Source organism: Frankliniella occidentalis, unplaced genomic scaffold, assembly GCF_000697945.3.
Source record: "Frankliniella occidentalis isolate FOCC.00 unplaced genomic scaffold, Focc_3.1 Scaffold12, whole genome shotgun sequence".
Classification (NCBI taxonomy): Eukaryota; Metazoa; Arthropoda; class Insecta; order Thysanoptera; family Thripidae; genus Frankliniella; species Frankliniella occidentalis.
This window is the reverse complement of record NW_026267142.1, coordinates 852,005-864,682: the sequence shown is the minus strand read 5'-3', so window position 1 is coordinate 864,682 and position 12,678 is coordinate 852,005. Positions and strand designations below refer to the sequence as shown.

General features: G+C 39.1%; 3 protein-coding genes across 7 annotated transcripts in view; 1 reads left to right on the top strand and 2 right to left on the bottom strand.

Annotated features, from left to right (window-relative positions):
- Positions 1 to 385: 385 nt before the first annotated feature.
- Positions 386 to 4,325, bottom strand: LOC127748752 (adenosine 3'-phospho 5'-phosphosulfate transporter 1). 2 transcript variants are annotated; one of them, XM_052263526.1, is made up of 8 exons: positions 3,927 to 4,325; positions 3,281 to 3,474; positions 3,012 to 3,214; positions 2,714 to 2,938; positions 2,469 to 2,619; positions 2,152 to 2,366; positions 1,945 to 2,070; positions 386 to 1,867 (listed from the first exon to the last, which is right to left on the bottom strand). In XM_052263526.1, exons 1-8 carry the CDS (start codon positions 3,956 to 3,958, stop codon positions 1,703 to 1,705), a joined length of 1,311 nt encoding a protein of 436 aa, XP_052119486.1. In that variant the 5' UTR covers positions 3,959 to 4,325; the 3' UTR covers positions 386 to 1,702. The 2 variants fall into 2 exon arrangements, with proteins under 2 accessions (XP_052119486.1, XP_052119485.1); XM_052263525.1 differs by lacking the exon at positions 3,927 to 4,325 and adding an exon at positions 3,605 to 3,901.
- Positions 4,326 to 4,606: 281 nt separating this feature from the next.
- LOC113205286 (F-box only protein 43-like) lies at positions 4,607 to 6,862 on the top strand. The gene is made up of 4 exons (XM_026420846.2): positions 4,607 to 4,859; positions 5,200 to 6,060; positions 6,137 to 6,283; positions 6,398 to 6,862. Exons 2-4 carry the CDS (start codon positions 5,200 to 5,202, stop codon positions 6,638 to 6,640), a joined length of 1,251 nt encoding a protein of 416 aa, XP_026276631.1. The 5' UTR covers positions 4,607 to 4,859; the 3' UTR covers positions 6,641 to 6,862.
- A 220-nt stretch (positions 6,863 to 7,082) lies between these two features.
- Positions 7,083 to 12,678, bottom strand: part of LOC113205285 (sphingomyelin phosphodiesterase) — a 23,752-nt gene continuing 18,156 nt past the window's right edge. For 2 of the 4 annotated variants that reach the window (XM_026420845.2, XM_052263521.1), the window contains exons 2-13: positions 12,309 to 12,385; positions 11,654 to 12,232; positions 11,338 to 11,471; positions 11,095 to 11,259; positions 10,787 to 11,014; positions 10,526 to 10,698; positions 10,251 to 10,442; positions 10,004 to 10,174; positions 9,720 to 9,912; positions 9,443 to 9,627; positions 9,187 to 9,372; positions 7,083 to 8,684 (exon numbers count right to left, since the gene is read on the bottom strand). In XM_026420845.2, the coding sequence (XP_026276630.1) occupies positions 8,615 to 8,684; positions 9,187 to 9,372; positions 9,443 to 9,627; positions 9,720 to 9,912; positions 10,004 to 10,174; positions 10,251 to 10,442; positions 10,526 to 10,698; positions 10,787 to 11,014; positions 11,095 to 11,259; positions 11,338 to 11,471; positions 11,654 to 12,232; positions 12,309 to 12,378 (2,346 nt within the window). In that variant the 5' untranslated portion in view covers positions 12,379 to 12,385 and the 3' untranslated portion in view covers positions 7,083 to 8,614. Of the gene's footprint in view, positions 8,685 to 8,825; positions 9,373 to 9,442; positions 9,628 to 9,719; positions 9,913 to 10,003; positions 10,175 to 10,250; positions 10,443 to 10,525; positions 10,699 to 10,786; positions 11,015 to 11,094; positions 11,260 to 11,337; positions 11,472 to 11,653; positions 12,233 to 12,308; positions 12,386 to 12,678 lie in introns of all 4 variants that reach the window. The other 2 variants (XR_003303342.2, XR_003303341.2) reach the window with 2 other exon arrangements.

Sequence of the window (12,678 nt, the reverse complement as noted above, 5' to 3'; positions counted from 1 at the left end):
CTTCCAACGTGTGAAGTGCGAAAAAACAGGGGGGGGAGGGGCACGCTCCGAATGAAGTCCTGGAAGTTGACTCGATAGGGAAGAACGTTACTGCACAACCTCTGGTTTGTGACGGCGAAAGACCGGTCACTTCAGTCACCGTGACGTATTACCGCTTACTTCGTGCTCCTTGTTGCGTGATAGGTAGATCGGGTGGAGGCCCAAACATAGTTATTATTGGCACTGGAGCAAATCCTCCCCTGGGCCGGGTATCGTGTTATATCGAATGATGTTTGTCCTGGCTCCAAGTCCCCAACACTCCAAGACTGTCTCTACCAGAAGGACAATGCCCCCTATAGCATAAGGTATAGCGTAAGGATAAGAATCAAGAATAGATACACAACCATTCATCTGAGCATCCGTTTTATAGAACACAGGTCAGGAGTTTGTTTGTACACGCTAATCAACAAACAATTAGAAAAAGAACAATACCATAAAATAACACAACTTATCAATCTTGGAGGGAAGTTCTGAGTATTATGATAATTTGACATTTCATGATATGACCTATTCCCATGCCATCACACCACTTATCTCCTTACATCACTAATTTGTCATGTCTCAATGTCTCATTTGTAAAATTATACAAGCCTAAGGTAGCTAAGCATATCTGTCAATGAATATAGAAAGATTCTGCGATTGACATATTTCAACATGAGAGCCATCTGATGCTGATGAGTTAAACATCAGCACATCATAAGCATAAAAGTCACAGTATTAGATCTGACAACACACAAGCAAATAGACACTCACATTCCCATTCCAAAATCCTACAAGTAGTATAAAAAAATCATCTTATCCCACACGCAAGATCTATTTGATGTGTTGCAAAGTAGGACCAATAGGAGAGAAATGAAACAGCGGGTACTGGCATAACAATTGTAGCAACTTGATCGTAATAGATGTTGCATACCTACCCACATCTCATTTTTCCCCCTACCTGACTCTATCTAACAGAACATGAGCCATTAGATGACTATTGACAAGCTAAAGTTTTTCTAGGCCAGAAGTACAAACAACAAAACAAAAATTTCAAAAAGAAAACATCATTTCACCACCCCAAGTTTACTATCAGTATCTATGTCGTAAATATATGAGAAAAAAGATATTTCAAATTAAAAAACTACCCCCTTCAAAAAGGTTGTCATTAGAGAGACACAAAATCTTAAAATACATGGATATTAAGTACAGTTTTTGTCATACAAGTCTAGAGAACACATCCATGTGAAGTAAAGTCTCAGACACAGCAATGCCACAACAATATCATAATAAATCAAATTTATTTGACAAAATACTTGTTAAGTGATACCATATGCAAAATCACTTCTTTAAAAAAAAAATATATATTTTACGTAATTTTTATCCTGTTTATAAACAATATTGGTATTTAACTGCTTACACTTTTAAGTTACTAGAAGGCACTTCAGAATTTGACCTGTGATATTGGTCAAAATTAGACTAATGCCTTGATAATGAAATTACACGAGACAGATGTATCACAGATGGACATAATAGGTAAAAAAGATAGAAAAAAATATGTTTCCAAATTGCTAAAAGAATTTCACAACCAAAAGTAAAATTTTAGACCAAACAATAAAATAATACATACAAACTAAAACAGAATATCTTTGGAAAACTTTTGAAATAATATATACTAGTTAACTTATCCTTGAACACTACCTCGTAGTTGTTGTTTCCTGATGTTTCTTAGTCTTTGATTGCAATAAATTCTTAAAAATATTGCAATGAATACAACACACACTCCAAAAGCAGCAAACGTAGAGAGATGATGATCATAAATAATGCAAGAGAGAAGTATAGCAAGCACCTGAAATGTATGGATTAAAAGAAATGTAAAAAAATTGAACCTATCAACATAACACTAGATAATTAGAAAATCTGTACCTGTCGTAGGGTGGTAATGATAACAAATACAACTGGTCCAAATGTTGATATGGTATAGAAAATGAAGAGCTGACCGGAGGCAGAACATAACGATAGGAGAAAGCAATCAATTGCAAAAGATGGAAACTGAAAAAGAACATGTAAACATAGAATGAAGAGCGACAAAAAGAATATATTTCTCAAACCTTAATAAAAGAAGTTATGTACCTGACTCATGAACAGAATGGATTTGAATAGACTTCCTTGAGACACAAGAGAAACAGCTGTTAAGAGGCATGAAAATAAATTCACACCACACATCATCTGAACAGAACTCATATGGTATTCTGAGAAGAGTTTGCTTTGCCAATTTGATGTAAAGCTATCCATTGTCATGTACATTGCCATCAAAACAATGCCAGAAACCGTTGTTTCTTTGACTCCTGCAATTAATAAGTTAAAACATGTATACGTAGTATATTTTACTTTCAAATTAGTTTTGCCGTTAGAATTTTGGAAAAGTTGAGGCACAAGCAAAGGGTTACCTTTCTGATCTCCTCCATTATTCAGCAAGAACATAACCATGCCAATTGACATCATCACAGCAGTTACGTATTCATAGTATTCAAACTTCTTCTTCGAGACAACTTTTCCCATCACCATAACAGGAATTATCTTGGATGCTTTCACAAGAACCTTAAAATAACAGTTAGACAGTGGTCTGTTAATTTCTGTCATATTTACATATTACTGGTCAATATGTTACATGAAATTTGAGTATAACACTCACCTGAGTTGGGAAGGTTACAAATTTAAGAGCTTCATACTGGCACCATGAACTGAGTATATTTGTCAAAGAACAATAGACATACTTGTAAAGAGGGCAATTATTTCGTGGGTACTTGGTGAACATGAGATGTATGCCTGAAAAGGCAAAGGCTAGAACACGGTTGACAAATACCAGAAATTCTGAATCTTTAAAATTAGCTCTCTCGTCATCTGAGTTGTGATATTCCTGTGTAAAATAATAGATACTTCAACTACTTGTCACAGTTGCTAGCAAAAAACAGAAAAAATTTAGTACCAACCTGGGTCATTATTTTTTCCTGCAACACACCCCAAATGAGGTAAGAAATCTGTAAACCTCCAAAACAATAAAGAAGCTGTAAAACTCGTTTTCCATGTGAGTGACTTTGCAGTGGAGGGTTTGATGTGGAATCAATAGATTTTGGTAAATCGGAGTAAGGCTCTGCAAGACAAAGTCTTACAAACCTTCCAAAACTGCCAAGATCTGCAATTAGGAATTCTTGTCAGAAAGCAGCATTCAAGTAATTATCCCTCTCAAAGATCAAAATACCTGTTCTTTCCAAATACTGGGTTGATTCCACATATTTGTATGCTACAAAGCCTGGCACAAGAATGCACCCATACGCAGCTAAATTTACACAGAGCCGCAATAGCCATGATTCCTCGACAATTGACTGAATTACTATAGTCTGGATGATTTGCATCGTAAGATACAAGATGAAGAACAACAATATGATCAGCACCCTAAAACAAAACAATTCAATGCAATGTACCATCAACATCAAACCACAAATTTCAATGACGCACAGCTACTTTAAAAACTAGAGTATTTATGATTCACAATTTTTTTTTTGTAAATGTCTATTGAGAATACCTCAACATATCTCCAGAGTAGAATATGTTTTCATTAATTATAATCATTTTAAGATTGATCAAAATTAGCTATTTGAAAGTGTTTACAGTATTCTTATTGAATAGAGAATGGACAAATTGAAGCTTAGTACTTCAAATTAAAATTATAATACGCTGAGTCAAAGTGCCACAACAGCAAAGTAGCTAGCATCATCTTATCTCAGTTAAGAGTTGTAAAGTGATGACCAAGCATCACTTTAGATGAATACGCAAATGTCAAGAAGGGCAATAAGGGATGCCAGCAATTACGTTATGATAGACAAAAAGAAAAATATACACTTTACCCTAGTACAATGCCTTGGTATCTTCTAACCATTTTGGGACTGTGACAGAAATCTTTGTAGAAATACTGTTGAGGGGTAAGGTAAGGTATTTTGTGAAGACAATACAATAAGTAAACCTCTACAATAATATTTTAAAATAAATATGTTATAAATATTGAGATCACTCTATGCAAAATAGGAGTCCTGTGTAATGGGTATTGAAAAATACTGATCTAAACGGTCAGCACGAATGTCATGCTTTCGAAATTAACTCATAGTGACCGAAGTTACAAGTGATCCATTTTAAAAACAAAAAGGATTATTTTTCAAAGATATCTAAAAGAACAGCTGTCTTCTGCTAACTCAAAAAGGAAGCCATCGTCACAAAACCTCCAAATCAGCATTGGGGAGAACTATGTAAACATGGAAAACATGTATGAGAAAATAAAACAACAAAATCAACACACAGCAGTGCTAACGGCATCATTAGGTTAAAGCTACTAAAATAATCAAGAAAAAAAAGACTCGAAGTTAAAAAATATGTTTTTAATAGTAATCTGCTCATCGTCATGGTGGATAGAGTTGTCATTCTCTTCGTCGAAACGAAATGTTCAATGACTACTGAACTTCTCATAGTTTCGGGCGACGGTTGGTTGACGGTTGAAGAGGGGGTGCAGGGGAGGGTGGAGGGGGTAGAAGCCCGCCGCGCCGCGCCGGTCCGTCCGCCGTCAGTTCAGTTTTCGTAACGATCTTTCAGAATTCAAACTTAAAGAATGGGTTGGGGTAGGCTGGGTGCATTTTAAAGTACTTTTAATGTTGAACTCGTGTATTGTGTGTTCAACCTTTTTATCAATGTAGTAGACTGCACGTTTTATTTTAAATCTTATCTTTGTTTTTAACTCTTGAACACCGTCTTATTGTAACCCTTCGCTGTTGACACACACTAGGACGACAGTAAGTATAGGTCTTGACGAGTCATTTAATTTTTTTTTTGTGGCTTGGTGGTTATAAGCGAGATGTCTGTTTGATCGAAATGCTATTTTAATCTTTTTCTGGGGTGTTTCCCTCTGTTAAGTTACCGATTTTGTTCACCTAACCACAGCCGCTTACGTCACTCTAGATTGAGTGAAGTGCTTTTGAGTTTATGTTGGGTTTCTTCATTAGTTTTGTTTATTTTGGCCTAGAATCTAGTATCACTTCCTTGTTAATTTATTCCGGTTTTCATTGGAATGTGTGCACAATCATGAGAGTGCTTGTTTACAGATTGTTGACGACATTTTACCCCTTGTTTCAGATGGATGATTGTGAAATGGAATATGACAGCATTGATGCTGAGTCAAGGAAAGTGGAATTCAAAACCCCCATGCCTGTTAGTAAGAAGATTTCTCAACACAGCCACAGTGAAAGTGGATACCTCACATCAAGTTCAATCGATATCAACTCAACTGCTGGAAGCTGGACATGTAGTAGTATACATTCTGGACAAAAGTCTAGTTGTCGAAACACATTGTTTCCTCCAGATGCCTCTTCTAATGACTCCCTGCTGTTTAGTTCTCCTGAGAGCTCATCCAAAAAGCTGCATGTCCTCCGATCTCTTGAGACTTCCCCAGATTCTGGACTTGGCAGCGATTCAGTATTTACTGATGATGAGCTCAGTCACCAGACTCCTTCAACAAAACGTCCTGCTACACCTGAACTGCTTACAAGCTCTCTTAGAGTAGATACTGTCTCTCTAGGTGGGAATGTTACTAATTCATTATGGCAAAGTACTCCACTATATCCAAACTCCAGAAGCATTCGACCAAGCTTTTCAGAAGAAGTTTTTGAAAAGAGTCCTACTAAACGACGTAGAGCTTCAACATTAAGAAAGCCATCACGTGACCTCTTTCCTGTTGATAGTCCAAGTACTTCAACAGCTACTCAAACCTCACTTGTTGGCTGTAAACAGGTTGATTTCCTGTTTTATTTGGGCAAAAAGTCATCTTGTCAACCCGCTTTGGATTCCATCCTGGCAAATTTGCAACCAGCTGATTTGTGTCGGGCGAGCATAGTCTCTCAATCCTGGAAAAATGTGATTGAAAGTGTTCCAACTGCTAGTCAAAGAAAACAGGACTATATTCTTCAATGCTCACAAATAAAAGAGAACTTACACCAGGTAAACACAACACTTGTTCATTTTGGAGGACTTTTGTCATCTAGTGTCTTACCAAATTTTGTGCTTTGAATTACAGTCTACGAAGAAATCTGATGGTATACTTCCATTTAGAGGACAACTTCTTGACATCCAGAATTTCAATCGAACAGAAGAATTTCCAAGTCCAAGCCCTCGTAGCCCTCCAGTCAGCCCAAGTAAAGTGAGGTTTCATTTATATTGTAAGGTGAGTATATTTTCTTCACTTTGAAGGATGCTTTGTACCTCAACATTAGCCGTCAACTTTCAATTGATTTGTCAATTTTGTACTGATTTTGTACTGATTTTGTACTCTTTACAGGAGGGGAGAAAATTAGGAGATGGACAAACTCTAGTCCAGTGTCCTAAGTGCACCCTGCCTTCCAGAAAGGAGACAGAGAGAGCTGCTCGGTGTACAAGACGAGGTTGCCAGTACTACTTTTGTGTGCTTTGTCTTTGTAAATTTCACGAAGATAAATCATGTCCTGTGTCAACAGTTCGACACAGGAAAAGAATAACATCAATAGGAAGTCGTGAGAGCCGTCGTAATCTGCAGCGTCTGTGAAAGTGAGTGCTCAATTCAAATCAGCTATTATTATATGTTCTTAGTGCTCACTTTAGATTAAGGCTATATTTTTATAAATTAACTGCGAGTTGTGATACCGGTCCAGTGTTCATATTATTGCATCCCGTGTATATGATGATCTTTGAGTACCTGATATTTTAATTATTTTTATGTACTTATTAAAATAACTAAATAAGAATTAAAAAGAGATATTTTCCCGCATGTCTATTTATACTTTCTGACAACCTACCTGTAAAATATCTCTTGGTCATGCGACTTTATATAGTGTAGTGTGCCGGTACATCCTTAGTCTGTATTGGTATATTGTAATTTGGTAACTTGAGTTGTCAACATCAGAGTGCACTGTCAGTGGATGCATCTGATAACAATGTTGCGAAGCATGGCGGGTTCATATAGGCTGTTCTTAAGTGATGGATTGAAATACTCCTTCCCAAATAGTGTATTTTGGTCCTTGTTAACAGTTCTAATATTTCATACTTGATCCAAATTAATTTTATCACATTGACTAAAGTCCTCACTGTTAAATAACTTATCTGAAGTTATTTTAACCATAAGCCTATCACTACTCATAATGCAATGTACCAATATCTTGGTTTTATTCTACCTTCGTCCAGTGGGCAACATAGATTGACACCTAGAAATATGCTAGGTGTTGACTCTAAACAATGCTGACTTAAAATCTTACTACGAACTAATATAAATAATAGCATTGCACTAAACAGAACACTTGATGATTTCTGGAATATGCAGAAGTAAAATTATAATTGATTTGGTCATGTTTTAACATAATCAAGTTTTCTTATGTCCCTGAGGTTTGCTTTGATACCTATTGACTTAATGAAAATACAGTCAAAAGAGCAAAGACAGATCATGAAGAGAAAGTTAACTGCTACATAGATAAAATGTATAAGATAATAAGGTACAATACATCATCCTTCTGTATTAATTCCTATTACGTAGTTGGAACATTGTGCACAGTCCAAAGTCTTTTTAAAGATATTACAGATACTATCAAAATGATCACTGGATAATAGTTCAAGATTATTTTCTAATATGATCAGATATTCTATTTAATAGCTGTTCTACAAAAATTATCTGAGGATGACAATGATTATTATACCATAAGCTGAAAGCAATTTTGGCTTTAAATAATTTTCTAAGAGGTTTGTTTGTTTTTCTTTTTTTAAAGATTTTACTTTTGGTGGAAACAGTCCCATACCAAAACATACAATCACCCATCAGGGGAACACAAACATAATTCATATTATTTTAACATTACAACAGTTCTTTTCTCTGGGAAAATAATAAACAATATGTACAGATTTTGATTGAGCAATGTTGTGGAGAATTAGAGAGACATCACACGCTTTGCGTTAGCATCAACTGCAATTATTAAATTTTGTTATACAACCACAAAATCTTGTTTTGGAGTTTTCAGATAACCCCATTGATTGTTCAGTAGAACATCTCTTCAGATAAATCTTGTGTAAACATTGTTTTCTAACAACATATAAAATGAATCAATCATCACAGCCTTTGTTTACACTTATGATTCCTCCTTTCAAGTCTTTAATTATTGTCTTGGAAACATTTATTTCAAACGTCTTTTTTATGAAACATGCTTCCTTCCCGAAGACTACGCAAGGGTCATTAGTCTGGTTTGTGGCACAACCTTGCAATGATAGAACATGGCACATGCAGCATGTTTTGCAGTTTTATTTGTTGTGCATCAATACAAAACCATTTACTCCATAGAATTGGTTAATACTTCTAAATATTCTTGAAGCACTATTAATGTTTCACTGGTTGAGGCAATCATTTTCTTTATTCCCTTTGCAGGGTTTGGCCTTTTTTTTAACTTGCTTCTCCCGTAGAATATTCACAGATTTTTATCTGGCCATTAGACACTGCCAGATGAATATTTTTTTTTGTACCAGCTTCTAGTTGCACTTATTAACCCAGGCCAAATACATATTTTGGTATTTGATATGTGAAAGATGGGATTGCCATGATCATTGACATCCTGAAACAAGGAAGAAAGGTGTCAGTGCACTCAGTCCTTTTCTCCAAGAACAGTTACAGGATAAACTGTATTTAAATGAATTTGGTGCTGAAAAGTATTATTACAGCAAGTTAGCATTAGAAGGTAACGATGAAAACTTACCCAGAATACTTCCAATGAAAATCCTTCACCACTATAATAATTTTAAGGTAAACCATCACCGTTACAGAATGCAAACCATCACCATCTAGAATAATACAATCACCCTTCAGAACTGACCCTCTTGTCTACTCATGCTTATTTGTGCTTGTGCCAAGTTTGTTCAACCCAGAGTTTCAAATGCAGAAATTCAAGAATGAGTGCCTTACAAATAGCATTTTAGGCTAATTTATCCCTTTTTTCCCCTTGTAGAGTATGTTGTATTTTATGGTGCGTCTTAATCCAAAACTCATTATCAGTCTAAAAAAGCAGTAGTCCTATGCTGTTAAATAAAACATGCGCAATCCAATAAAATGAAACATACGACAGTGCCAGTCCATTGTATATCCATGCTCGCCATCCTGTTCTGGTATTTGCATCAATACGACTCTCAATTTCCTGACACAAGAATTTGCGATCATGTGACTTTCCTGATCTCATATCACATATCATTCTCTTTTTGCATTCCCCATCACATGGTGGTCTGACAGGTGAATTTTTCCAGTAATGCCTGTACAGAAGAAAATTATAGTTACAGATGCTTACAGCAAATACTTTTAACTTTCAAAAAATAAAGTTACCTGTAATATGTATCAAAGAGAGGCCCATCTTGTGCAATCTTGTTGATTAATGTGTCCCATTCTTGAGGAAGAAGGGATGGCATCTCATAAGTTTCTCTAACAGAGTATTCTTTGTACCAAAGTGGATAATCGTAAACATTAGCATCCTTAAGGTTCATGACCCATGTTTCATGGTCTACAACTGCCTAAGTGAGAAATTGGAAAGAAACCATTCAATTAACTAGCTACCAATGCATTGCATTGATAAGAAACAAATTGAGTAAGAAAGTAAATTTACCCTAGTAGTATCCTTATGATCACCATCAACATAATAAATTCTATATCCCGGATTAAGATCATAATAGGGTGTGACAGATGGCCCGATGTAAGCAACACCAACTGCTCGCCCTAGATCTTCAGTATCATAAAACAATTCAAACTCATCATAATGAGTGTGACCAAAAAACAGAGACACAATTGTGCTCTCGTACCTGCAATGAAAATGTTTATGTTAAAAACAAGATCAGTATTGTGAAGGTGCGAAAGAGAAGAATTGGATGAAATAAACATAGTTATTATTACCTATTAATTATACGATAGAAGTTTCTACTCCATACTTTGAGACAGTCGGAGTGGCCTGGTGGAATATGACCGATTACATGGACTTTTTCCTCGTTGAACTCAGCACTTTGTAGTTCATAGATAAACCATTGCAATTCTTTTGCTGGATCTGTGCTGTTCAACAGGAGCCACCTGTAAGTTAAAGAAAACCAGAGTAAGTTCAGGCTTATTTGCAAACTACTTTACCAAACAGTAATAACATACATACCAATTTTTGTTATTGCAATAATTCATATTGAGAGATATAATTCTGAAACCAGGTCGAACAAGGACACTGTAAAAAGCACCTCTTCTCACAGTGCGTGATACACTTGATGGTAGCCACTGCCTCCACTGGGCATCAAGCTCATCATAAAGCCAATTGATTGAATAATCATTTTGCACAAAAGGCGGGGGGAAACTGCGAATCAATTATGACTAACTTATTATTTGATGTATTTAAACAAAGATCAAAGACAAGTGACCAAATCCACTTGGACTAACCTGTTCACTGGAGCAGCTTCATGGTTTCCTAGAGCAGGAAAAATGGGTATACCTGGAAACAGTTGCGCCATTTGAGCAACTGTTTCTTTCAGGATTGATAAATTTTCTTCTCTAGTTTGATTCCACACATCATGTGGGGGAAGATCACCAGTCCAGATTATATAGTCTATATCCTAAACAATAAAATAGAAAATGAATCAAATACAGCTGCCATAAGCAACTACAGGTAAAAAAATAACATGCATAAGAAAGAATACAAACTGGGTGGGTGCTGGCTATGTGCTGAAGCATGTTATCAACTGTTCTTTTAGGTGTATCACATTTTCTGTAATCCCCCCAGCGCCCAGCGGCAGTTGAGCTTGATAATGCTGGGCCATTTGTCAAACGACAACAAAGTGGCTCATTGCAGTCAGCATTAGTTCCTTCTTGGTAGTATGGATCAAAATGTGTGTCTGACAAATGCAGAACTTTGAATGATGGGGCTCCTTCCTAGAAATCAATTAATTAGGAAATTGTAATTCAAATTATTCATCCAATAAATATATACTACAGGGAAGACATTCTTATACCGTTGGAACTTTGGGCTCTAGAACTTCTGGCTTTGAGACAGGAGGGAAAACCACTTTCCACTCATGGAATGGGTTGTAAACATCACCACAAGCATCTCCAATAACAAATGAACAGACTTCTTCCGGACCCAGAGAAACGCGTTTCAATACATGGACCACCTCTCCCTGAGGACATTCTACAGATTAATATAACACTCTTATAAAATCAGTTTTTCAAATGAATTAAATCTTCGAGATACTCACTCCAAAGAGCTCAGTGAGTCCCTCACACACCCGAGGGGACTGAATTTTGAGGCTCACACAAAACTGATAGACGATTTTATTGATGTCATCCCTACTTTTGCCGCCTCTTAAGTAATGCTGAATCAGACCAACGCCTGTAAGATAGGAGTATGCATTCATTTTTATGACATGACGGCCGATGGACCGGGTGTATAAGAGCAGACGCCACAGTGTTGCGGGTTTGCATGCCACCGACTGTCGACCGTTCTTTGGAGCTAAAAGATGTGAAGCGATAAGCGACACACCAACACCCAAAAGTCTGTGTGGTACCACGCACCTGCCTTGCACGCCGTGCACGACACCTTGGACATGACGCTGGTCTCGATCTCCTGTACGACCTGCTTGAGGTCGAAGAGCCACAGAGCCTTGTCGACGATCCTGGGCAACCCGCGGCCCGCGCGCATGTCCAGGGCGCCGCCGTCCATCTCGGCCAGGTCGGCCAGGTCGGCGAGCAGGCTGGTGTAGTTGATGCGCAGGAGCTGGAACTGTCGCGCCGTCTCCACGTCGAGCTGGTCGCCAGAGCGGAGGCGGTTGTCGGCCGCCGCCGCCGCCGCGGGGGCGGGCAGGACGTGGGTGCGGTTGCGCGGCTGCAGCACGGAGCCCGCGGAGCCGCCCCGGCCCGGCGCTGCGGGGGCGGTGTCCACGTCGTTGCTGGTCACGTCGCCACCAGCTGGGGGCCGGCCGGGAGGCGGGCCCTCGCTACCCTCCACGACCTGGTAGCGCTCCACCCCGGGGCTGCCGCCGGGCCCCGCCACGTCCCAGTCGTCCTCGAACCACTCGCCGGCGTCCTGGGGCGGGGGCTCCGACCCGGCGGCCTCCACCGTCGCCGCGTCGCCGGATCGCGTCACTGGGCCACCTGCAACACCGGAAGCGCAGCGTCAGACACGCCCGGGTCCGACGAGGACCGTCCTCTCCGCCCACGAGCTACTCACCCGAGGCGCTAGCGGCCAGCAGCAGGGCGATGATGGCGGGGATGACGGCGGAGGCGGCTGGCGGAATCATCCTGGACCTGCAACACAAACGACTCGGGTCAGACCCGCCGACCACCCGGGCACCGCGGGCCCGCATACCGCGCAGGCGCCCGCAGCGGCAGAGCCGGGCAGGCCCAGGGAGAGAAGGACGAAGGCCGATGCCAGACAATAATCATAGTGTCAGAAGCCCTTGATCGTGGTAAACGGAACGCAAAAATGTCGCCATGTGACACCTGTTCACTCTGGGCCCGGAAAAACACTCGGGCGCAGCTTTGGGGGCGATGGCCTCGAGGGCGCTGGCCTATCCTATGTTCGGTGGGGCAAGACGCGG